Genomic DNA, 27051 nt, shown 5'->3' with positions numbered 1-27051 from the left:
CAAACTAACACACATATCCAAACTAACACACATATCCAAACTAACACACATATCCAAACTAACACACATATCCAAACTAACACATATACCCAAACTAACACACATATCCAAACTAACACACATACCCAAACTAACACACATACCCAAACTAACACACATACCCAAACTAACACACATACCCAAACTAACACACATATCCAAACTAACACACATACCCAAACTAACACACATACCCAAACTAACACACATACCCAAACTAACACACATACCCAAACTAACACACATACCCAAACTAACACACATACCACACTAACACACATACCCAAACTAACACACATACCCAAACTAACACACATACCACACTAACACACATACCCAAACTAACACACATACCCAAACTAACACACATATCCAAACTAACACACATACCCAAACTAACACACATACCCAAACTAACACACATACCCAAACTAAACAAAAATCACTGTACAAGGGAACGAACGCCAGCCAGGGTGCCTGTCGGAACCGCCGGTGTGCATGGGCTAGCAGTTAGCTTAGCCCGCCCTGCTTCCGCATCCTGTCAGACCGCCATCGGCGTTTCCTCCTCGGGCACAGCTCCAGGCAGGGGCCGCGGTCCCCGGGCCCACCGGACCAAGCTCTCCCAGCCAGACACCCTCGACACACCTCCCCGCACTCCTCACGACGACATCACAACACCGCAGTCAACGCCAGGGGAGGCCGCCGCCAGGGGAGGCCGTCTGCATGGGCTAGCAGTTAGCTTAGCCTGCCCCGCTCTCCCCGCCAACAAACGGAGACGAAACTTAGGACGCACACGTGGACAAACACACTGCCTGGACGGTACTGGGTGAGACCGCCGCTAATGTGAATTCGCACCACCACCTTCCCACACCGGAAGCGGAGTATACTGGGGAGTCACCACACAATAATTACCGCCAAGTCCGTGTCCTTTGAGGTTCTACTTTTGCTGTCCTAGTTGAAAGAAGAAGAAGAAGAAAAAACGGTTCGTGCAGGGAAACGCTCAGTGCAGCAGCATAAAATATTGTTGACTGCATCTTTCTAGTTGTGTTTCAGCTCCGTTAGCCACCGCCGCACACCTCACGGCGTTATCACAATAAATGTGCACAATCTGTACGCAGAGCTATTTCTGTCTGCATGTGCACACTCCAAAGTGGTGTGTGTGTGTGTGTGCAGTTAAGAGAGCTTTTAAAGTCACATCTCTCTATTAATGCACGCAAACGTGCAGCCAGTCGCTTTCCATTTATCGGCCGTTGACTCATTAATGCAGTCCATTACCGTCATAATGACAGAGGGATCTGCCCGTCCCGTCTCTGCACCTTGGGATTACACACACGGATCCCACGGCAAACACCAAGGAAAACGCTCCCTCACAAGTGCACTGAATGATTTAGTCAAAAGTCATTTTAAAGAAATGGCGGGATTTGCGGACATGGTTGCGGGGGGTCCTTCCGGTGGAGGGAAGGACAGACACGTAGAAACTTTAGAGGTCTCTGGTGCTGATAAGGACACACTCAGACAGTCATTAACTGGGGAGGAAAGAGAAAAAAAAAGAAGAGGAGTGGAGGGAGAGAGAGTGACAGAGGGATAAAGTGAAGTGGTGAGAGTCTGGGCGGCGGGGGGGGGGGGTGTTTGAATAAGACAAGGGGGGAGGGGGCGAAAGAGACTTACCTCACTTGACCCAGACTCTTTATCAAACTGGACTCTGTGTCTGTCTGGTGAGGCGGGGGGAAGAAACGCGCACACGCACACACACACACACACACACACACACACACACACACACACACACACACACACACGTGGTACGAGTGAGTGTGCGAGAGGTCAGCTGTTCCTCCAAGACCGCAGCGCTGAAGACCGGCCCGGACGGCAGGGTGGCCTGCTGCTTTAGGAGACGGGAGTCAGGTGAGCTTGACTGTGTTTTGTGTTTTTTTTTTGTTTGGTTGGTTGCATTGTGCGTGTTTGTGCGTGTGTGTGTGTGTGTGTGTATACATATATATGTGTGTGTACGTGCATGTCTGTGTGCACGTGCATGTGTGTGTGCGTGTCGGTTACCCAATTTCCCCTCGGGGATGAATAAAGTATTCTGATTCTGATTCGGTGTGCACATGCATGTGTGTGTGTGTGTGTGTGTGTATATATATATATATGTGTGTGTGTGTGTGTGTGTGCATGTCTGTGTGCACGTGCATGTGTGTGCATGTATGTGTGCATGTCTGTGTGCACGTGCATATGTGTATATTTGTGTGTGTGCATGTATGTGTGCATGTGCATGTGTGTGTATATACGTATATATTTGTGTGTGTGCATGTCTGTGTGCATGTGCATTTGTGCGCACGTGCATGTGTGTATATTTGTGTGTGTGCACGTGCATGTGTGCGCGTGTGTGTGTTTGTGTGCGTGTGTCATAGAAGAAATAAAACCCCAGAGGTCTCAGAGAGAGACGAGCTATGTGAGCTTAGCCGACCCAGTGCAGCCTCACATCTTGCCATCACACACACACACACACACACACAGAGTACAGAGTACAGGCTAGTGGAGGAAGATACACACCCCGGCACAGTAACGTCTACACAGAGAACGAGACAGGAAAGGGAGACATACAGAGAAATGATGCGGCACTCACGAGGAACTCAGTCACACTTCCCTTATCTGTCACTCCATCTCTCTGTCACTCCAGTCGGTCTCTCTGTCCCTCCAGTGTGTCTCCCTTTCCCCTCTGTCACTCCAGTCGGTCTCTCTGTCCCTCCAGTGTGTCTCCCTTTCCCCTCTGTCCCTCCAGTGTGTCTCACTGTCTCTCTGTCACTCCAGTGTGTATTCCTGTCTCTCTGTCACTCCAGTCGGTCTCTCTGTCTTTCTGTCAATTCAATTCAATTCAATTCAATATGTGCTTTATTGGCATGACATATGTTTGTGTACATATTGCCAAAGCGTGTAAAACAACACCACAATACAACAATGATTATAATAGTCTTTCTCTCTCTCTGTCATGCCAGTGTGTCTCTTTGTCTCTCTGTCACTCCAGTCTGTCTTTCTCTCTGTCTCTGTAATGCCAGTGTGTCTCCCTGTCTCTCCAGTCTGTCTTTGTCTCTCTGTCACTCCAGTGTCTCTCTGTCTCTCTGTCACTCCAGTCTGTCTCTCTGTCCCTCCAGTGTGTCTCCCTTTCTCTTTGTCCCTCCAGTGTGTCTCACTGTCTCTCTGTCACTCCAGTCTGTCTCTCTGTCACTCCAGTGTGTCTCACTGTCTCTCTGTCACTCCAGTCGGTCTCTCTGTCACTCCAGTGTGTCTCACTGTCTCTCTGTCACTACAGTCGGTCTCTCTGTCCCTCCAGTGTGTCTCCCTGTCTCTCCATTGTGTCTCTCTGTCCCTCCAGTGTGTCTCCCTGTCTCTCCATTGTGTCTCTCTGTCCCTCCAGTGTGTCTCACTGTCTCTCTGTTACTCCAGTGTGTATTCCTGTCTCTCTGTCACTCCAGTCGGTCTCTCTGTCCCTCCAGTGTGTCTCCCTGTCTCTCTGTCCCTCCAGTGTGTCTCCCTTTCCCCTCTGTCCCTCCAGTGTGTCTCACTGTCTCTCTGTCCCTCCAGTGTGTCTCCCTGTCTCTCTGTCCCTCCAGTGTGTCTCCCTTTCCCCTCTGTCCCTCCAGTGTGTCTCACTGTCTCTCTGTCACTCCAGTGTGTATTCCTGTCTCTCTGTCACTCCAGTCGGTCTCTCTGTCCCTCCAGTGTGTCTCCCTGTCTCTCCAGTGTGTCTCCCTGTCTCTCCATTGTGTCTCCCTGTCTCTCCATTGTGTCTCTCTGTCCCTCCAGTGTGTCTCTCTGTCCCTCCAGTGTGTCTCACTGTCTCTCTGTCCCTCCAGTGTGTCTCTCTGTCCCTCCAGTGTGTCTCTCTGTCCCTCCAGTGTGTCTCACTGTCTCTCTGTCCCTCCAGTGTGTCTCTCTGTCCCTCCAGTGTGTCTCACTGTCTCTCTGTCCCTCCAGTGTGTCTCTCTGTCCCTCCAGTGTGTCTCTCTGTCCCTCCAGTGTGTCTCACTGTCTCTCTGTCCCTCCAGTGTGTCTCTCTGTCCCTCCAGTGTGTCTCTCTGTCCCTCCACTGTGTCTCCCTGTCCCTCCAGTGTGTCTCCCTGTCTCCCTGTCCCTCCAGTGTGTCTCTCTGTCTCTCTGTCACACTTCTGTTCTGTGCTGAAGGAAGCACAGGGCCAACGCATCAAAGTAGGAACGGTTGAAAGCACTGGTTTGAGCACACACACACACACACACACACACACACACACACACACACACACACACACACACACACACACACAGTACCAGTCAGTCAGTCCTTCTGGTTTTGTGGACAGCATCTGTTCTATGCCTTGTCATCCTCCCCTTGTGCCTCGCCCTTCATGACAGGTGGGGGATTCAGGCTTGTGAGCAAAGGGCACTTAACACTTACACACACATGCACACACTTACACGCTACACACACACACACACACAGAGTAAGGGACAGTGCCCCTGTGTTGGGTGGTGCCGGACTGGCGGGGTGGCACGCTGCGAGTTCCCTCCACCTGCTCTACGGCCAAACACAAGATGACGGATTAGAGCTGACGGCACACAGAACAAAAAGACACACACATACACGCACAACGCACACACAATGTCTTAGAACAATCTGAGAAGTTGGCAGATGTACAGGGATCAAACCTCTACCTTTAGCACACACACAAACACAACACACACACACACAAATGCACAAGGTCCTAAAAACAATACGTGAAGTTAACAGATATACAGGCATCAAATCTCTGCCATTCACACACACAAATACAACACCCCCCACACACACTCTCTCTGTCTCACACACACACACACACACTCTCTCTGTCTCACACACACACACACACACACACACACACAAATGCACAAGGTCCTAAAACAATACTTGAAGTTAGCAGATATACAGGCATCAAATCTCTGCCATTCACACACAAATACAACACCCCCCACACACACTCTCTCACACACACACACACACACACACACTCTCTCTCACACACACACACACACATCTCTCTCTCTCTCACACACACATATACATACACATGCTCGCATGCACAAACACCTGCACTAACACACACATACACATGCTCACACACACAAACACACACACACACATACATACACATGCACAGACACAAACACCTGCACTAACACACACATACACATGCTCACACACACAAACACCTGCACTAACACAAACATCCACCCACCCACCCGCACACACAAAACCACACACACACCCGCACACACACACATACACATGCACAGACACAAACACCTGCACTAACACACAAACACACACACAAACACATACATACACATGCACAGACACAAACACCTGCACTAACACACACACACACACACACACACACGCACAGTTAAGACAGACACACACATGCACAGACAAACATCTGCACTAACACACACATACACATGCTCGCACACACAAACACCTGCACTAACACACAAACATCCACCCACCCGCACACACACACACACACACACACACACACACGTACACATGCTCGCACACACAAACACCTGCACTAACACACAAACATCCACCCACCCACCTGCAAACACACACACATACATACACATGCACAGACACAAACACCTGCACTAACACACACACACACACACACACACACACACGTACACATGCTCGCACACACAAACACCTGCACTAACACACAAACATCCACCCACCCACCTGCAAACACACACACATACATACACATGCACAGACACAAACACCTGCACTAACACACACACACACACACACACACACACACACACACACACACACACACACACACACACACAGGCATCAAATCCATCCATCCCCCAGGCTGAACAGACCCACTGGGACAGAAAAGGGTCCAAACAAAACTTCTTGCCACGCACCAGTTTTTCACCTCTCACTCACACTCAGAGAACTGTGGGGAGTGACTCAGCTCTGTACCAAGGCAACACTCTGACCTTTTCCCCGGCTCGAAGTCCCATAAACACGCTCTAACCGCCTAGACCCCGCCCCACTACACCCCCCCACTCCTCCACCACCCCGCCCCACACACCGCCTCTCCGCTGTGGCCACCGTGGGTACTGGTGGAGCTGGTGACTTACACTGAACTCCCCCTTCAATACGTTCACAATGGAGTCTACACACCTCTCTGTGTGTGCTCACACGTCTCTCTAAAGACACAAAAAACAACAACAAAAACCGACCAGACAGCTGCAGCCGGTCCAGAACGCTGCCGCTCGAGTCCTCAGGAGGACCAAAACAAAAAGTGGACCACATGACTCCAGTTCTGGGGTCCTCACGCTGGCTTCCTGCCCGTCATAGAACTGGTGCTGAAACACTGCTCTTGCTTTATAACGCGCTGAATGGCTTTGGGCCAAAACACGTTTCTGATCTGCTGCTACGCTGTGAACCAGCCGGACCTCCCAGACCACCTGGGACGGGGGGCAGAGTCAGAGCTACACATGGAGAGGCAGCTTCCGGCTCCCATGCGCCACATATCCGGAACAAACTCCCGCAAAACTGCAGGTCTCGGTTCTTTCACATCACGGCGGAAGACCTCCCCCGGTTTGCCTTTTATTAAATCAAATTTGAAGTTTGTGATTATTATCTTACGCCGCACTGTGACTTTACTCTATTTCTATTTCTATTTAAATGTCTTTTTATTGCCTTAAGTTACGTCTCGATTCCTTTTATGTGTAAAGCGCGTTGAATTCCGCTTCCGCTTCCGGTGTGAGAAGACGGCTGCGCGAATTCACGTTTGCGGCGGCCTCACCCGGTACCGTCCCCGCAGCGTCTTTGTCCACGTCTGCGTCTAAGTTTCGTCTTCGTGTGATGGCGGGGAGAGCGGGGCAGGCTAAGCTAACGGCTAGCCCATCCAGTGTTTCTCAACTGGGGGTCCGCGGATCCCTAGTGGTCCGTGGTGTAATTGCAAGGGGTCCGTGAAAATAAAATATCTTTAAAAAAAAGATCCTATGACATTTATAGAAATAGGATTATTTTACTCAAATGTGACTGAGACCTTTATCTACCTAAGCTATAAAGGGTAACAGGACTTTTTTCTCTAATTACATCTGTTTCACAAGTGTAATTTGTTGTATTTTAATAAGAGATCTCGCTCCCGTTTGCATTGTTAAAAGTTACTGCATAAAAATCCTGTTGTTACATATATCTGAAAGTTACTGAATACATATTCTGTTTTGTTACATATATCTGAAAGTTACTGAATACATATTCTGTTTTGTTACATATATCTGAAAGTTACTGCATAAGAATTCTGTTTTGTTAACTATATCTAAGTTACAACTGAAAGCTCTTATTTTTGCCCCAAAGAGTGAATAAATGCTATAATGCAATTTAAAATGCAGTTTCTACTGTTTCTATCAAATTGCAACCCCCCTCCCCCAAGATCAGGTGGAGGGGTCCTCAGGGTAGATCAAAAATACGCAGGGGGTCCAGGACCCCAAAAAGGTTGAGAACCACTGGCCCATGCTAACCGGCGGTTCCGATAACACCGAGGGCGGTCTGGCGGCGGCCTCACCTGGCGTTGACTGAGGTGTCGTGGCGCTGGACCGGCTGGGGGAGCTTTGTCCGCTTCGTCCGGTGGGCCCGGGGACCACGGCCCCTGCCTGGAGCTTGCGCCCGAGGAGGAAACGCCGAGGGCGGTCTGACAGGACGCGGAAGCTGGGCGGGCTGAGCGGGTATGTGTGTTGTTGTAGGTTTTGGGTGTGTTGTTGTGTTTGTGTTGCGCCGCTGTGGGCTGCGGGAAACCTGACATGAAACGACAAATAACGTGTTCCTGATTGCTGAGCGGTAGCGGCTGGTTCCCATCGATGCACAGAACGGAAATGGAGTAGAGAACGGTCAACTGAGCATGCGCGACATGCCTCTGCCACGCCTCCACACGCCCCGCGTAGCATCCAGGCGCTAGGATTCTAGGAAGACCCGCCCCTACTCTGCGTCTGATTCGCTAACCTTAACCCTAACCCCGCCCTAACCCTAACCTACCCAAACAAGGGAGGCGACGAGTACTCGCGCATGCTCAGTTGACCGTTCTCTGCATCGACGGGAACTAGCCTCGACCATTGCTGAACTGCCTTGTTGCTGACATGCGCTGCACAAATAAAGGCGCCTTACTGCTACATTTCCATGTCACCCGACTCGTTTTAGATTTTAATGGGAGGTTTTAGTTTAGATTTAAGTTTCTTTTTCTCCAACCTGTCCAAACTGTGAATTTTTATTTTATTTTTCATTTATTTATTTGTTATTTTTAGTTTTTAATTTCTTATGCTGGACTGTATTTTTTTTCGGTAATTTTTTTAACATTTTTTTTAAAATTTTGCTTAATCTGGTATGTCATATTCTTGAGCTTTTTTGAGGTTGAACTGGTGCCTAAGCAACGCCAGCGATGCTGCCACGCTGTATTGTTGTGCATCTGACAAATAAAAAGAACAATGGCGTCACAACAACTAACTTAAAAACACCGGGAGGACAGAGCAGAGGATCCCGGCTCGGCCTGGTCTTTAAACACACACAAACACCTGACTCGAGTCTCGGTACACCTGAATGACAGTTTATTTGATGGACTGAGGAGGGGGGACACTTAAAGATCACGTCCAGGACACCACCCCAGACAACATCCGGATGTGGACCACTTCGGGCAACGATGCGGCTCTGCTGGCCTTCTTCTGGCCCTGACAAAATGGATGTGAGCCTGAAGTGGCCCACATGTATAACAGCAAATATGGCCCAAATATGCCAAATCAAATGTGGGCCTTTTTTGGCAAAGACGCTGTGCTCTGGGCAACATGTGATCTGGATGTGACCCTGAAGTGGCCCGTGTGGTAAATGGTGAATATGGCCCAAATATCACAAAACAGATACGGGCCACCTTTGGCAAATATGTGGCACATGCGGCATCGCTACGGCTCGGTTCTGGCCCAGATCTGGCAAACAGGAGCGGGCCGCCCAAGTGGCGTCATTCTACGTGGTATGTGGGCCGGATGAAAGTGTCGGGTGTGGGACGGGTCCGGGTTGGGGGGCGTTGATCTCATCCTGGCTACGCCGACTGCAGCATGCGGTGGAAACCTACCTGGCTTCCCAGGAAAACTTGTTTTAGGTTATTTTGACTTGACATGCCAGAGCCCAGGAATGCTGGGAAAGCCTCTCTCTGAGATATGGCTTCTGAGCGAAATGTGCCGTGGGGCATGAAGGAGTGGTTCTGTGTGTGTGTGTGTGTGTGTGTGTGTGTGTGTGTGTGTGTGTGTGTGTGTGTGTGTGTGTGTGTGTGTGTGTGTGTGTGTGTGTGTGTGCAGACGCTGCCCTGATAGTAGTTCTATTTTGGAGAGACTTGCATGTCGGAGACATTTCTCAGTTATCTGCTGTTTCCAGCCCTGAGGAGGTGAGAACCACGCCTGCGTCCATTCTCAGGCGGAGCCGGCACAACGTGCCGAGAGCTGTGGCCACCTTCACAAGCACATCCGCCTTCACAAGCACACCCGCCTTCACCAGCACATCCGCCTTCACAAGCACACCCACCTTCACCAGCACATCCGCCTTCACAAGCACACCCACCTTCACCAGCACACCCACCTTCACCAGCACATCCGCCTTCAAAGCACACCCACCTTCACCTGCACACCCACCTTCACCAGCACACCCACCTTCACAAGCACATCCACCTTCACCAGCACACCCACCTTCACCAGCACACCCGCCTTCAAAGCACACCCACCTTCACCAGCACACCCGCCTTCACCAGCACATCCGCCTTTCAAAGCACATCCACCTTCACAAGCACACCCGCCTTCACCAGCACATCCGCCTTCAAAGCACACCCACCTTCACAAGCACACCCACCTTCACCAGCACATCCACCTTCACAAGCACACCCACCTTCACCAGCACACCCACCTTCACAAGCACACCCGCCTTCACCAGCACATCCGCCTTCACAAGCACACCCACCTTCACAAGCACACCCACCTTCACAAGCACATCCGCCTTCACAAGCACACCCGCCTTCACAAGCACATCCGCCTTCACCAGCACACCCACCTTCACCAGCACACCCACCTTCACCAGCACATCCGCCTTCAAAGCACACCCACCTTCACAAGCACATCCGCCTTCACAAGCACACCCGCCTTCACAAGCACACCCACCTTCACAAGCACACCCGCCTTCACTAGCACATCTGCCTTCACAAGCACATCCACCTTCACCAGCACATCCGCCTTCAAAGCACACCCACCTTCACCAGCACATCCGCCTTTCAAAGCACACCCACCTTCACAAGCACATCCGCCTTCACAAGCACACCCACCTTTACAAGCACATCCGCCTTCACCAGCACACCCACCTTCACAAGCACATCCACCTTCAAAGCACATCCACCTTCACAAGCACACCCGCCTTCACCAGCACATCCGCCTTCAAAGCACACCCACCTTCACCAGCACATCCGCCTTCACAAGCACACCCACCTTCACCAGCACATCCGCCTTCAAAGCACACCCACCTTCACCAGCACACCCACCTTCACCAGCACATCCGCCTTCAAAGCACACCCACCTTCACCAGCACATCCGCCTTCAAAGCACACCCACCTTCACCAGCACATCCGCCTTCACAAGCACACCCACCTTCACCAGCACATCCGCCTTCAAAGCACACCCACCTTCACCAGCACACCCACCTTCACCAGCACACCCACCTTCACCAGCACACCCACCTTCACCAGCACATCCGCCTTCTCAAGCACACCCGCTGCAAAAAGGATGGGAACAGATAAGCCCAGTTGGACGGGCATTTGTTAATGTGGTAACTGTTTCAAGACAGCGACGGCTGTCGTGGGGCCTGCTGATAATTACGCCGTACACGACGACGCAGGGACGCACAAACAAATTGACTGACGCGAAGTAAAATTGCTTGAGAGAAAAAACCAAAACAAAAAACACCACAAGCTCTCTAACTAATACAAACATGTGCACAATGGCAGGTATTCACATCCATGCATGCACGTAAGCGCACAGCCAATACACACACACACACACACACACACACATCTAACAGTAGCAAGTGAACAAACATGGCAGACCTCCACTTGTGCATTCCAGGCATTTCTCCCTATCGCTCAAGGACATGTTTATCCCTCTCCCTCTTCTCCCAAATTACAGGGTAGAGAAAAAGAGGGACTGAGAGGGAGGGAGATACGAGGTGGGGGAGGGTTCAGGTGTTCAGGAACAGCTGGTCTCCAAATGAAACAAAAAAGAGAGAGAGGGGGGGGGGAGATGGGTGGGGTGGGGTGGGGGTAGAGAGATGGAGATGGCGGATCAGAGATGGACGGCAGGAGAGAATGAAGAGATGAACGTTTCCTGACAGCTGTGTGCAATAATTGACGGCGAGCTGGTTTATAGGACTACTGACAAACAAACAAAAAAAAAAGATGAGACAACCTTGTACACAATTAGACGGGGATATACACACACACACACACACACACACACGCTGGCACAGGTATGGGCATTGTGTGTACGGTACACACAGACACACACGACAGCAGACACAAACAGCGAAGGAAAGATTGGCAAACAGCAGGCTCACGGGCCGGGGATCCGCAACACAAACGGCCTCCTGCAAATAAAGGCACAGACACACACACGTGTGTGCGTGCTTGCACAGCGGGCTGTGTACAGTGGCATCGATCCGTCGGCAAACAAAGCCTTCTGGCGGCGGCGTCGCAGAGCTGGCCGTGAGTCGAGCTGAACAATGTCAAAGCAATCTGCCTTATCTTCGAGGGGCGTAAACACAGGACTACTGTACTACGCTGCTTTCTCTCTCTCACTGGGTTGTGTGTGCCCTTTTACCCAGAGAGCGAAACTGCCGTGGCCCGGACCCGGGTCACGGCACCCGACGCTTCCATCCGGGCCCCGACAGCAGAAATGAAACTGGGCCGGATGTATCGGTGCAACGGGCGCGGATCCGTGTCTTTTTAACTTTAGGAGGCCACACTCTGGCCAGAGGCGGGGGGGGGGGGCCGGTCTATGGGCGGACGTGATGCCTATGCGGATCTGCCGGATTGTGGGGCGGATCCGGCCCAGTGTCAGGCGTTATGAGGGGGCCCACGTACCGCGTGGATATGATGGCACTTGGCCGGGCCGCTCCTGTTTGCCAGATCTGGGCCAGAACCAAGCCATAGCAATGCTGCATGTGTCATATATTTGCCAGAGGTGGGCCATATTTGTTTTGTGGTATTTGGGCCGTATTCACCATTTACCACACGGGCCACTTCCGGGTCACATCCAGATCACATGTTGCCCAGAGCAACGCATCTTTGCCCCAAAAAAAGGCCCACATTTGATTTGGTATATTTGGGCCATATTTGCTGTTATACATGTGGGCCACTTCAGGCTCACATCCATAGTCAGGGCCAGAAGAAGGCCATCAGCGCCGCATCATTGCCTGAAGTGGCCCACATCTGGATGCTGTCTGGGTACTGGTTCCCTGGCGTGAGGCAAGGCTATAAAAACTGCACAAAAAAAAACAAAAACTGAAATATTATTTCGACTGAGTTTCACAGACCATAAAAGGAAACGAGGATAAAGAGGTTCGGGTGTCTTGCTGGGGACCGGCCCTGCACGAAATTTCCCTGAAAAAAAGCTCCCGGGCCTGACTTAACGCACCGCTTTGTAGTTTGCACATTATCAGACCTGAAGCCCCCCGCAGAGGTCACATCACAACGCATGAACAAGCTCTAAAATAGAAAAGAGAAAAGAAACTTCTCAGGAAGCACCCATGACACCATTAATCCCAACTCAAACCTAGTTAGGAGCCATCTATTCGGGGCCTAATCACCGGACTCCTCTGACCCAACCCACACCGCTCTCGCTCAGCTTGGCTTGGGTCCAGTGCGTCCCAGAATCAGCAGAACACAACCTAGTTGTGTGTTATTGTACTGGGGGGGCGGGGCTGCAGTCTGGCGTGAGAAAAAGCTGCGGTGGCGTTGACGTTTTCAAATCCGTAGAGAACACGTTCAGAGGCGATATGAATACTATAGGCTACAGCGCCCTCTGCAGGACATGTGACGCACCGCTAAATTAATTAATTCAACGACACGCCCCCCCCCCCCCTTCACGTGCAGCAGAACAATCGTTTTTACGATCCGGGGAAAGAAGAGCACTGCAGGTAGAGACAGACACACGTCATCCCATCACACACACACACCCGCCCACATGGCCCGGCCCTCACCACGTGGCCTCCTCGGTACGCGCCATTACACACGCCCCGAAAGGTCGCCGCTTTTTTTAACCGCTGGTATTTGAACACGTTTGCCAAGTTAAAAAAAAACAAAACAAAACACTCGGAAGTCGGGACATTCTCGTCGGCTGTACCGGTCCATAGGTGGCGCTGTCGCTCCGGGGTCAAAGGTGCCGGGCCGTGACGTCATCACCCGGCTGGAGAACGACGTCCAACCGCGACGACTCTTCGGGAATCATCAGGTTATATTAACAACAGTGTTTCTCAACCTAGTCCTCAAGGAACCCCTATTGTAACTCTGCTTGTACTTACTCGACCAATCCTCTCGCAGCACTTAATTATGCAAGGTGTGCAACATCTGACAAAATTCATTGCTGATTGGTTGAATAACTACAAACAGGTACCTAATTCAGGGTTGCAAAGAAAATATGCAGGATAGGGGGTCCCCTTGAGGACTGGGTTGACAAACACTGTATTAACAGGTTGTCACTTGTGGAGTGACGTGTAGCTCCATACTTATCATACCCGTGTGTGATTGTGCACAGTACACCCGCTTTGTTGGATGAGGTGGTTGCATTTGATAAGGAGAGCTTTGATTATTTCTTCACACAGCCGCCACCCCGTGGTGGTCTTTTATTAGAACTCGGACTCCATAACGCATCTAAAGGAATAAGACAGAAAGCTCTAAAATCACCACACAGCGTGAACAGGCCAGCTGCTACTCCCAGTCAACCTGCTGCCTACTGGGTGTGCCCTTTAGGCCCTGTGACATTCAAACCAGACATCAGCTAGGGGGGGGGGGTCACTCGTTAGACCAGCTACACGTGTCCGTCCCCCCCTCAATAAAATCAAGCCAGAGCAACTCCAGCCTTTCATGTACTCTCTCGAAGATGCTGCGTAGCTTGAAATGCAGAGGAAACCGTTCCCATCCTCATCGGGCTTTACTGGCGATCATGTTTTTAAAAAAAAAATAAAGACAACATTTGACTTTCTCCAAAAAACAGATTTATTAAACAGATTTCTTGTTTGCAGCTGCGACCTGTAAAGACAAAAAGAAAATAAAGACTTCAATTAGATTTATTCAAAACGTCACTGCAGAAGGAAAGAATTTGACGGTTCGGAGCACAAACCCTTTTCATTGCGCCGCCTGCCAAATACAACATGCTCGACTGACGGTACCTGGCGGCAAACTCACGCTCAAGGTGGAAAAGCACTAATTCTTTTAAAAAGCCATCACAAACTAAAACACAAAGAAGACGGATGTAGGTGGGGGGGGGGGCGAGCCGAGTCAATTTGCCTCTCGCCAGCTTTGTCGAGCGAGTAGGAGGGACCGGGCTCGGCTCGGGTCTGCTCATCTGCATACTGCTCATTAGCATGGGCAAACAAGAAGAAAACCGCTGCCATACGGTGGGGCTTGCCATGCATGAAATTCCCTCCTTGTGTTTACCCCTTTTACCCTTGAATTACCACACCGCTGTTACCTCCCTCCTCTGATTCTTGACAAGGAACAACTGTCGTTTGTTTAGAAGAGGCTAACAGAAAGCTCACCGGCCGCACGGCACGTGAAACCGACAAGTGACAGTCGCTCGGCCTTGTGGGAGACCACACTTGCGTTCTGCAAGGCACGCTGGCAGAGGAAAAACTTGCCCAAGGGCGGCGGTTTTCAAGGGATTGCATGCAGTAGCGACGCTGGCGCTGTTGTGCACCCATAAAAGACATGATGAGGTTGCATCAAAGCAAAAGGACGATGTTTTAGTTATGAAACGTGCTTTGGGGCACCCCCATTGAATTGGTCTACACTTCAGATAAAGCAGAAAGCATCAGGCAGGCTGAGAAAACACTGGCCCAGCCAGCATGAGGCCAATAGAAGGCACTTATTCCCCAGCTAAGAAGGTTGGAATTGAAAGCTAGTCCATGCTCTAACAGACATCAGTATCCAGGACTGTGGCTACTTCTTAGATGGTTAGAAGGATGACGGGAGATGGTGAAGGTGGTTCACAGGGATTTCAATTCAAGGCCAGTAGCACTGCAAATGGTTCCAGAGGCAGGGGTGTTTACCACTACCTCTGAGCACAGACCACAACTACATATCACGGCTGGATTAAGGCAGCAGCTTCTCACCTGGCCAGCAATTCTGTCCAGGTCTCTGGTTCCCTGGGAGGTTAGCCTGCGACCACTGCGGGGCGAAAAATCAGGATGAAAATGAGAAACGTAGCAGAGCACATCAACTTTAACAACCACAAATCAATACACAAAAATGCCCAACTTTTCAAAATCACCTCAGCTATATCTTTACGGCCCATTAATTGTCATATTACCATCGCGAAAAAGCCGCCGATCAATACTTGATTTCGACGCAACAGCAAACCACCTCTCCTAGGGTGAAAAGGCATTCCATATCTGATTGTAATTTCCCTGCACACTTTAACTGAACTAAATCTGTGGCACAAAGTTAGTCCAGCTGCTAGAAAGTGTTACACAATCTTCATCACTGAGGCATTCGTGGAGAATGCTGATCAATATCTAGGTCTTGAAGTTACCCAGTATTACAGTAGCTGGATGGATTTATGCCTTGGTTCTGTTTAGACGCAGCTGCCAGTAAGAGATTTTCAAATACTGATGACTGGATAAGACTGGGTTAACAGTCATTTTTGTCGAGTGGCTAGGCATACTGTAGGCTTCTCAAAACCCAAATGCACAAGTTCACATACGTTTGCTGGTCTGTTTTTCTGGCTAATTTCATGCAACGATCGATAAGTGATCAGTTATGACATCCTGATATGAAGACCGTGTCTTGTGTCCACCATTAACCTGCTATTGTACAGTTCTGTCAGTACATCTGGCTTTTATGATTTAGCATAGCAGTTCTAAATCTAGTCCTCAGGGACCTCCGGTGCTGCTGGTTTTCCATTCTTAGGTATATAATTAGGTTCTCCTGCTGCATCAGGTCTAAATCTCCCGGATTAGATGGCTGGAATACAACAATTGAGCATAAATACCAGGCGGATCAGAAAACCACCATCACAGAGACAGTTATCGGATTGACAACCACAAGATGTTTTCCTGTCCACACTACAAAGCCAGACTGGTGGTTTTCAAATGTATCCATCTTATTAGCCCTAATTTCCTATTGTCAGAAGCGACGGGGTACCATTAGCAGAATCTATTAAACTGATTCAGTATTGATCAAACTGGCATAAGCAAATTGTTGTGCATCAAGCTGCAATGTAAGCAGGTTCGGACTGGCAGTTTGGCAAATGCCAGATGGGTAATGGGGGGGGTTGTCGAACTGCCGGCACGGCCCACACTGTTGGAATAGCCCATCTGATTGGGGGTTACACAGTCCCAATTGTCAACAGGCTACCTATACTGTAAGGTAGGTGCAGGAAGTGCTACCCTTGTTCTCCCCCATCGCTTCTCAAGTGGATGCGTCCATCCATGTAACGTCAGAGGTCAAGCGGGAAATAATCCACTATAGAGAGAATGAGTGCAAACTAAAAGTTATATGTTCAAATCAAAAATAAAGCCAGCCAGAACTGGATAAAGGTCCCAAAAAGCAAAATGGTGGCGCAGAAAAGGCCAGGGGGGAGTGGGGGGCTGATGCTGCAGAATGTTTTAAGTTAACACATTTAATTCTGGAAGTACAGCTCTATTCACTCCCAGTGGGGAAGTGACTATGTTTTTACTCTATATATGTTTTTGGGGTTATTTGTTGTTGTGTATTTTCTTTTTCATTGCCCTGTGACGGCCTGTCCAGGGTGTCTCCCCATCTGTCGCCCAATGACTGCCTGGATAGGCTCCAGTGACCCTGAGAGCAGGATAAGCGGTTTGGATAATGGATGGATGGACATTTATTCAAAAACACCGACGCCACTGATGAGTGTACTGATGAGACGTCTTCTCACTGCCTAAGGTAGGACCTGCTACTCTATTCTATTCGCTGCTTAAGGCCGCTGTGCTGTGCTGTTTTTCAATGATGTCACGGCGAGAGTATTATTACGGCTCAGCTGATTAGTCACTTTGTCCACTCCAATAGGGTGCAGGCATGCTGCTTGTCACAGCCTGACAACTGCAGTGAAGGAACCGGTTTCCATTTAAATATTGTCAGTGGCATGAAATCCTGACTGTTAAGCCTGATGTGTGAATTGCATCAGATCAGCTGCAAACACAATGACTGACTATAAATAGAGCTACTACTACTACTACTACTATTACTACTATTATTTTTGGCTGCTCTTATTAGGGGTTGCCACAATGGATCATCCGTTTGCATCTCTTCCCGTCTTCTGCAGCTTCCTCTGTTACGCCAGCCACCTGCATGTCCTCCCTCATCACATCCATAAACCTCCTCTTTGGCCTTCCTCTTTTCCTCTTGCCTGGCAGCTTAATCTTCAGCATCCCTCTCCCAATAGAGCACTGTCCAATTCCAGACACATTTCCAGATCATCATTAAGCTAGGCCCACATTAAGGAAAGATTTTGTATAGCATTCTGTCATAGACTACATTCATGACGTATGATTGTCTTTTTTTTTTTCATTTAAGTTATGGATGTAGTATAAACATGCCAAGTTGGGTTACCCATTGTCAAATGAATAAAATCCCAAGTACGCCCTTGCGGGCGCCGCATTTTCCTCTAGGTTATTTCTTGGCTACTTACCGATTACACCGTTTTATGAAACTCTGCAAGTATGCCTGTTAGAGTGCCAACTTGATATATATTGCTTAGCCTATATGTTATTGCTTTAGGCAACTCATAAGTGTGTATGATGGGGAAAGAGAACTGCCAGGGCCAAATTTTATTTCCAGTCTGACCCTGAATGTAAGTTTTTAGGGCAACTTTCAGTTGGAAAAGAAAAAAGAAAAAACGGGAGGGCCGGGGGTGGCATTAACATGCTCAAAATATTGTGTAGTGTCAAACTTCCAATAAAAGTATAGTCACTGCAGTGACAGAACTTTTGCACTTTTCTTACACTACCTATTTCTTGCTACAACTCACCTTCTGTGGGATTACATAATGAGACTTCTTGTCTGGGTTAAAAATGGATTGATATCTAGATAATTTTAAGGTTTTCCCTGCCTATCCAAGTCATAGGTGGGCCGCCTTTGTATCACTGGCCGCTGCCTTTGTTGAAAACTGGCAAAAACACAACGGCTTTTTTTTCCATGCCTGCTTTAACGCGCTAAATTTATGCTCGATGCAGTGTCCCAACGTTGTCGCGTGTCTTGCCTCGAGGTTGTAGCCCGTGGGCCGTCTACGGCAAGCCGGGACAGATTTTTTTTTCCAGCCGACTTCAGAGATGCCTGTCTCTGATTGGTTAAGGTTAGCCAATCAGAGCTTGTGTCATACGCAAGTTTGATCTAGAGTTGGTTGGAAAAACACTACACGCTGGCCATACTACTCAAAAGCCTGACAAGACAGACATGACCTCTCCAGATGCCCCGCGCTAACCAGAATCATATGGACTCCCATAGCCACCTGCCGAGGTCCGCGCCACCAAACACGGCACTCGAGTGGGGAGGCAACAGGGGAATGACACATTCACAATTTCTGCAAGATCTGTTATTTGTGAGGCAAACGAATGTGTTTGTAATAAAAGCTAGGTTAGCCTAAGTTACAGAAGTAAACGGGACTGGACATCGAACTTCAGTAGCCTACTTTTCAGCTCTACCCTCAGCTTAGTCTGGCAGCAGCCATTGCTCTCTGCACCAGTCCAGACAGCAGATGTGGAGAGGCGGTTCTCTGCCCTCACACTGGTAAGCAAAAAGGATGCATTCACTGAGCACATTTTGGACAGCATGACATACCATGTTACAAATGACTCTCATAATCTTTATGGGTGAAGACCCGACTGAGGAACAGACTCAAAGATGTCCACCTCCATGTGTGATGCAGGGTGGCTGTGGCTGGACCACGCCTAGACACACTTAACTGGAAGGATCATTTTAGATGTTTGCATACATTACAAAAAAAAAAAAGCCAGGAGTGAAATGTGCACAGAAGTATCGCACAATCAGCAACTGAGTGTTTTAAGCTTTATGCAGATTCCTGTGACAAAATAAACACTGCCATTTGTCACCTTTATTTTTAATTTTTCTTCCATCTTGTTATAAAATCTGTCTGTCAAATCACGATTTTTTCCCCCACACTAAATGTGCGTGCATAAACTGTGTACACCGCACATGCCACGCACATTCTCCACCTTTGTCTCAAATAAAATCTAGGAAAAACCCTGAATTCCATGATTGATAAGGCTGACTACGGCTCTTTAGACTTATGTTCTCAGCCTGTTAGTGACCAAAAACTGCTCTCTTAGTGGACGTTATTTGGCGAGCATTATCGCCCCGAAGGATTACATTGCATCTTGGTGCAATGCGATGTCAGCTGATGCAAGCCTGCTCAATACTGAATCAATGTAAAAGATTCTGCTACCCATCATTTGGTTTTACTCCTGACAACAGGAAAATAGGGCTAGGTTAGAATTACTGCAGTTTTCCTTCAACGTTGCTGTATTTGACATTCTTTTAACACCATATTGTCATGTTTGGTGAAATTCACATTATACACCAACACGTCACCATCAAGTAAATATACTGCTTTAAAAATCCAGTCTCTCTGGCTGCTCTTGGGGCTGTGTTCTGATTCACAAACATTTTATTTAGCCCAAATGAAACAACCAATCATCGTAAGGAGCGTCTCTTAATGTCAACCATGTTGTGTGCAAATGCATGGCAGCCTTGTAAATAGGAATATTCTAAGTAAAGCGGTGCTTAACAGCAACAATCTTGGTGCAACTAAGAAAAATTGTACATGCATAGATTAACAACCGTGACACGTTTTAATGTCTTCATGGCAATAATATGGATGGATGGTGGACACGGGTTGTCACACAAGGTGCAGGCATTTTGAAAATATCAACCTTTATGAATGAACGAATTTCCCCCAAGGGGATTAATAAAGGAAACTTAAATTAAATTTACAAATACTTCACCTCTACAGTGCTTCACAACAATGTTGGTGTAGCTAAGAGTCACTGAATTTTTTTTTTTAATATACATACACATTACTAGCGAAAAATTTTATGCCAGTTACAACGGTCAAAACCATGCATGAGTTTGGTTTGAAGGGTGGAGTTACAGGAGGGAAGGGGAGGTTGGAGCTAGAGGGGAGTGGATTTTTTTTGAGGGGTTCTGTTAAAATTTCTTACTTCTCAAAAGTTTTCTACAACAGCTTTAACAATTAAAATTTTCCAGTTTTAATGAAAGCGTAAAGAATGCCATACTATGTTCACTTAGCAACAAAGAGCAATAACTATGGCTTCCTCAATTAATTTGTTAACAGCTTTTTAAAACACAGTCCATGTGACAAGTTATAGTGGGGACCTACCCGTTGGGGTCCTTCTCCACCATCTTGAGCAGCTCAAGGGCCTGCAGAACCTTGCGGGCCACATTCTTGGATCCTACGCTGAAGTGGGCAGGGCACACACCGTTCCTCTTGCGACCACCGTAAATCTTGGTCATGGAGCCTACACCAGCACCCCCACGGAGGTACAGGTGGCGAACAGTGGATGCTGAAGAAACAGAAGCGAGAAGGGTATCAATCCTCTGCTGGTTCAGCTGCCATGGTGGTAGTAGTACACAACACTGGGACTTCAATTCCAGCATCCATGACAAATGGCAGCCGGTAACCCGATAGTTTATGAGCAAGCGGATGACCAAACCAGTAAACATGAACATGGGACTTAAATGAGAAGTAATTTACAGGACTTCCAAACCCCTCCTCCCAACCAAGCACCTTTGAGCAAGCACTCATTCCCAAACTCTTTCTAAACTCAAACTATAAACTGCTTTTAAGCGTTTCCCCAACTGCTGAATTTTAACTGTAACAAAAAGACCATCACTTGGTCTCTTAAGTCAACAGCACAACATTTCTCATTTCTATGGACAAAGATATTTGAATTTTCTCTCGTGTCCTACAGGACATTTTTTTCAAACATGAGAACATCAGGGCACAACGACACCATTTACACCCGGTATTAACATGTGATCTATTCCATTCCATTATCCAAACCACTTATCCCTGCTCTCAGGGTCGCGGGGATGCTGGCGCCCTGGAGCAGGGATGTGATCTATATTCGGATAAATCACCTGGATAAGGAAAAATGCCAATTAAAGCATGGTGCAAATGCAAGCAGTACACTTTACAAATATCATAGGCGGTGTTTTCCCTGCTAAAATTTCACACGATCATTGATATCAATGGGCTACTAATGATTTTCGCCCACACACTTAGTGAGCAGGATAACACCCCACATTGTTGTGGAATTGTTCCGAGTCATCGACTAGTGATTCAAATCCGAGAATCCTCCCCCTCATCATCAAGGGCATCCAGCTGAAAGGTACCGTTACAAGAGTAGTGTAGCTCCTTTAAGGAATAGGACAGCGCATAGTGTGTGTCTGTGTGTAGTGAGTGTGTGTAGTGAGTGTGTGGTTGAGCAAGCAGCAGAAAAGCGACGGTGAATGCGAGTGGAGCAGAGGAAAAGGTTAGCCAAGGTTTTCCCTACCATTATAAGGCATTATAAAGAGCAGCAGCCAAGTTGTTTTGGGCACCATCTAAGCGGAATGAATGTGAAATCAGTGTGGAAAGCATCAAAACGAACAACGACTTTCCCAGATCCAACGGTTGTAGTTGGTCCCTAGTGGACTTCTTTAACAAGTTTTGTCTTTAAACTTTTGGGTTTTTACTTATTCATTATCAGCTCAAGCTTATTCAACATTTTCTACACAGACATGGTAATAGTAATGGTCCAAAATGATGTGAAATTGCATTTTTTTAATTGAAAGCCGTGAAAATTTCTTGGGAGGACACCCAAACCCCCGGTAAATACGTGCACCCAAGTCTTCCGCAGCTCTGTGATGGCCTGACGGCCTGTCCAGGGTGTCTCCCTGCCTGCAGCCCAATGAATGCTGGGATAGGTTCCAGCATCCCCGCGACCCCGAGAGCAGGCTAAGCGGTTTGGATAATAGATGGCTGGAAGTCTTCCACAAACCTAGGGAAAACACTGAAATTTTAAGCTATTCTGACGCGCGTCAATACAGGCAGGCATCACATGCTTATAGACGTAACGGTGGGCACAACAGCACCACTGCTGAATGAAAAGTCTAGGGGAAACACCGACAGGATATATCAGACTCTGTGAGCTCTCACTGTGATTGGATCAGTGCTGAGGTTACTTTTGAAATGTAACTGGGTTTCAGATTACGAGTTACCCTGCCAAAAATGTATTAAGTAATGTAACATATTTTAATTACTTCAAAGTAATCTAACTGATTACATTTGATTAATTTTGATTATTTTTCCAACAAATGTTTTAAACTGTGCAATGAAGCTGAAAAGTCCGAAAAACATATTTAGACCAGGCAGTGTAAACCTCACAACAGTACTCAACACTAATAACTGTCCAACCTCTATTTAAAGTTCAATATAACAAGAATTAAGATTGGAATATTTTCATCTTAAACCAAAGCCACCAAAACAAGCTTCTTAGCGAAGAGAATATACTGGGATGTAAAAATATTGCAAAGGGGGTCTTTGTAATCACCAACATTTTGATTAGTAACTAATATTTATTACATATTTTCTCAGCAACTGTAACAGATTACAATTACAGGTATTCTGCAGTTTAATTATGTAACACCATTACATGTAACTAGTTACTCCCCAACACTGGATTGTATCTCCACCAGAAATTAATGCAGTGTGTACAGCGCGGATGCATTGGTGAGACAGTGCCACCCAGGGCAGAGTCATCCCCTGCAGCCAGTTTTTTTAGGGCGACATTCACTTGGACTTGGCATGAACCCACTACACTAAATGAGTCACTTTATTTACATTCACAGCAGTTTTTAATACCACTGCAGTAGAACTTGCTGTTCCTGATGTCTCCTAGTTTATAAAATGTCCCCTTCAAGGACAATTTGATATTTTGTTGAGTTTTTGTTTTGTTGACAGAAGACAAACTTTCCATCACCCCACCCACTCATTTTCTTTGAATAGCGTGCCTGAAAAACAAGATCTGATCACAAACTGGACACAATGTCGACAATCAATTCCAGGTGTAAATGCAAAGGGAGGGTTATGGATTATGATTATGAACTCTGCCTTTACGACAAGTCATTATGGCTGCTCCGCAGGTGCACACTAAACCCACGTCTAAAATTAACCATTTCTAACCTAAGGCCTAAACATGTTTTTCTGACTTCTACCTAAATTTAACTATCTATCTGCCATATCCTGGCACAAATAGCGTATTTGGTTCCACGAACTCATTCACTGCAACTTTCTTTCTGCATGTTCTGCATAAAGGTGCTAAATCTATTAATTTCAGCTCATTTAAACATACTTCCATTGTCCTCGTAGAAAAGCAAGAGAGCTCTGGACCACTGTAACTGCAGCCAGGTACTCATCACATACAGCGACTACGTAGGCATGTACTTGTGACTGTGTGGCTGACTGGTTGATGTTGGGCAGTCGGCAATTACCTTTTTACTGCAAAAAAAGTGACTTTTTAAATAACGTTATCAAACAGATAGTGATAATAAGCCAGCAGCCATACCAACATGTACCCAGGTTCTGCTGAATGACATAAGTTAAACAGGTGTGGGCTTGGCTATTAGTTGGATGGGAGACCAACCACCTGAGAAAACTGAGTTGCTATTGGAAGTGGTGTTGGTGGGCCAGTAGGGGGCAGTCTTCCCTCTGGTCCTAATATACAACAAAAATCCCAATGCCCCTGCGCTGTAGGAGATGCTGTCCTTTGGATGAGACCTTAAACCAAGGTCCTGACTCACTTGTGGTCATTAAAGATCCCATGGCACTTATTGCAATGAGTAGGGAGGTCCCCAGGTGTCCTGGCAAAATTCCCAACCTGGTTCTCTCCATCTGGCCACCTAATCAACCCCTAATGTAATTCGCTCAATGATTCCTCCCTCTCTACCTCAGTCTGATGTGTGGTGATCGTTCTGGCACAAAATGCCTGCAATACGTCACCCAGGTGGGTGCTACACATTGGTGGTGGTTGAGAAGAGTTTCCCCCTTCACCGTGAAGCGCTTTGGGTGTCAAGATAAAACGCTATATAAATGTAATCCATTATTATGATCATTATTTATTATCCATTAATTAAAAATTTTAACGGTTTATTTACCGTTGCGTATTTTTACAGTGGTATATATATAGTAAACAGGTAAACGTCCCATCCCTAAAACTAGCCAATAGATGCAGTCATTAAAGAGCAGCTGACCGACTTAACCAAAGTTATTTTAATTAGACTATTCTGTCTCTCTTTACTGGGACAATATTTCAGCTAGATTTCTAGATTACCTGGGGTAAAAACATTTGGGACACATGTCCTAGTAGATGCAGCTAATCATGTAGCAGTAAGTTTCCCTAAGGCCAGAAGGAAACAAATTAATAGTCAAAAATTAAGACTTACCAGCTCTGATGTAGAACCAGTTTTCATCACTGGGAGACAGCTCCTTGTGCTTAGCCAGCTTTACAAGGTCCACCCAGTCAGGCACCTTCAGCTTTCCTGACCTTAGAACAGGAGAAAGGAACATAGTAAGGGTCCTTAATCATTTTCTGAGTGAAGTGATATACACATTCTCTAGTTCGACATGGGGGGGGGTATTTACCAAAAACTCAACGGCAATTAACAAAAGTATATTGTAAAATTACTTTGAGGTACACCAGCAAAACTAAAGAAATGCAAAAACACTACCCACTGAAGGTTTGCCAAACTCATTGGCTTACAGCACAAAATGTATTTATGGTTTACCAAACTGATAAAATTTTCGATAAGAAAACTGAGCAGAGCTGAGGGTGAAAGCCAGGGAGACACCTCAACAGCCAGCTCATAACTGAACTCCCCAAAACACACAATCATACACCCAGTCTTTGCCATGGACATATTCATGTTTCACGTTCAGCTAAAACACATGTGGCAGTAAACCAGAGAAACCCAAAACAAATCAACTGCACGACGACAGGCTTGGATTTAATGCAGGACTCCCACTGCAAGCCACCATTGCTCTGCACTCGGCAAACCCGATTCATCTCAATTCTGTGACCAACAAGGGATCGATGAGGCTTATACAATGTAACTTACTTCTTCAGGAAAGCCGCCAAGGCACGGACAAACTCCTGCTGGTTGACGTCTTTCACTGTGACACCTGGCATCTGTGAGGAAATTGTGAACGAGAGTTAATGTCAGTTTAATCTAAGAGAAGGAATGAATGACTTTAAATCAAACCCACCCCTTTTCTACACTGCTCAGCACCTAATGAGGAAGATAGAGAACAGGCTTTACACAGAACCGAGTGGTTAACAGAACTGCCTTGCTTGAGATCACACTATATATATCACATTTAATTCTGGTCACTGGTTTTAATATAGCAGCTGGCCAAGCATTCATACACATATATAATCTGATCAAAGAGTTAGAGCAACTGCATAATGCTGAGCCAATGTCCCACTATCCGACCGGCGTAGGCTGGCTGCCTGGACGGCATTCTGAGCTCCAGGCTAGCGCCGCTAGCTACCGATCCCGTCCCCATATAAGCCCGAGTACGAGCGATCTTTTCAGGTCGAAGGACGGCGGCTCCGATCGCGTAACGGACGACGAAGACACTTTCGCAAAATGTACACCGGGAACGCTCTCAAATGCTGAGGCGCCATTACGAAGAGGCAGCTACCGTTAGCCCGCTAGCCAGCTAGCAGGCCCCAACGCGGACGGCAAGGGCGCAGCGAGCGCACCACGCGAGACAAAACCCCCCCGTTAAAGCTCACAAACGCGTGAGTGTATACCTGCGAAAGGCTTCTGTGCTTGTAAACTGACAAATGTCAGCCTGGCAGATCAAACTTTAAGTTACAGGACTACGAAGTGTTCCTATTTTTATCTAGATAAACGTGAGGGGGGAAAAGATGCCACTTTACCTTGCGTGTGGACAGCGAAGGGAAGAGGGAGGCACGGGGTTTCCTGCCCGTGTTAAGACGGCCAAATCCCGTTTCGGTATCGCGAGAGCATAGCGTTGTTTTGTTTTGTCTTTTTTTCTCTCCCCCCTAACCGATAATGAAAACGAGGAGTTGTACAATGTTCACTGATCATTTTTTCCTTTTATTTTTCCCCTAACCAAGATCCAAGAACAAATAACACTGCCAGAGGAATAAACAAGGAAAGACAAGAAAAGGACAAAAAAACCGAAGATACAAATTGAAAATAAACGTTGCTTTTCCCAGACCTCAGTCCATGCACAGAGGACACATAACAGCTCGCATCTGACATAAATATCCCAAAACAAAAGCTATTTCTTTCTTAGAAATTTCATTTCATGGATAAATGATTTATGCAGTAAAATAAACAGATTCACAATACGTTGTTGATCAGTTAGTGAGTTTGTGTGAGAAAAGACGTCAAATTCTGTGCAGTTAGACACTGCACTGATCAAGGTATGTATATTAATTAGAGAAACAAGAGGGGATTGAAAGAGTTTGGTAAGCCAAACAGCAGTGTTCTTATTCACCATAAATTAGTCAGCATTATGTAACCCGACTTCATGATCCAGATGGGTAGAATTAATATCTGTGCTGCTGCACCGGAGCTAGCTTTGTGTGTGTGGGTGTGTGTGTGTGTTATTTTG

The 27051-nt window shown here is 47.3% G+C and overlaps 1 protein-coding gene across 1 annotated transcript; it reads right to left on the bottom strand.

Annotated features, from left to right (window-relative positions):
* Nucleotides 1-14339: 14339 nt before the first annotated feature.
* On the bottom strand, nt 14340-25666 carry rps19 (ribosomal protein S19). The gene is made up of 5 exons (XM_056286078.1): nt 25521-25666; nt 24849-24949; nt 20743-20926; nt 15479-15533; nt 14340-14396 (listed from the first exon to the last, which is right to left on the bottom strand). The coding sequence occupies exons 1-5, from the start codon at nt 25589-25591 to the stop codon at nt 14367-14369; spliced, it is 441 nt and encodes a 146-aa protein (XP_056142053.1). The 5' UTR covers nt 25592-25666; the 3' UTR covers nt 14340-14366.
* Nucleotides 25667-27051: the final 1385 nt, after the last annotated feature.

The sequence above is a fragment of the Lampris incognitus genome, chromosome 9 (genome assembly GCF_029633865.1).
Source record: "Lampris incognitus isolate fLamInc1 chromosome 9, fLamInc1.hap2, whole genome shotgun sequence".
NCBI lineage: Eukaryota > Metazoa > Chordata > Actinopteri > Lampriformes > Lampridae > Lampris > Lampris incognitus.
Note: the sequence above shows the minus strand (reverse complement) of the source record. Positions and strands in the feature narration are given on the sequence as shown.

Excerpts from the sequence above, each read along its gene's own strand:
- rps19 (XM_056286078.1), bottom strand. The coding sequence starts at position 25,591 with ATGCCAGGTGTCACAGTGAAAGACGTCAACCAGCAGGAGTTTGTCCGT. Across the intron at positions 24,950-25,520 it reads TTGGCGGCTTTCCTGAAGAA|GTCAGGAAAGCTGAAGGTGC; the intron begins GTAAGTTACATT and ends TCCTGTTCTAAG. Across the intron at positions 15,534-20,742 it reads GTGGAGAAGGACCCCAACGG|TGGTCGCAGGCTAACCTCCC; the intron begins GTAGGTCCCCAC and ends TTCGCCCCGCAG.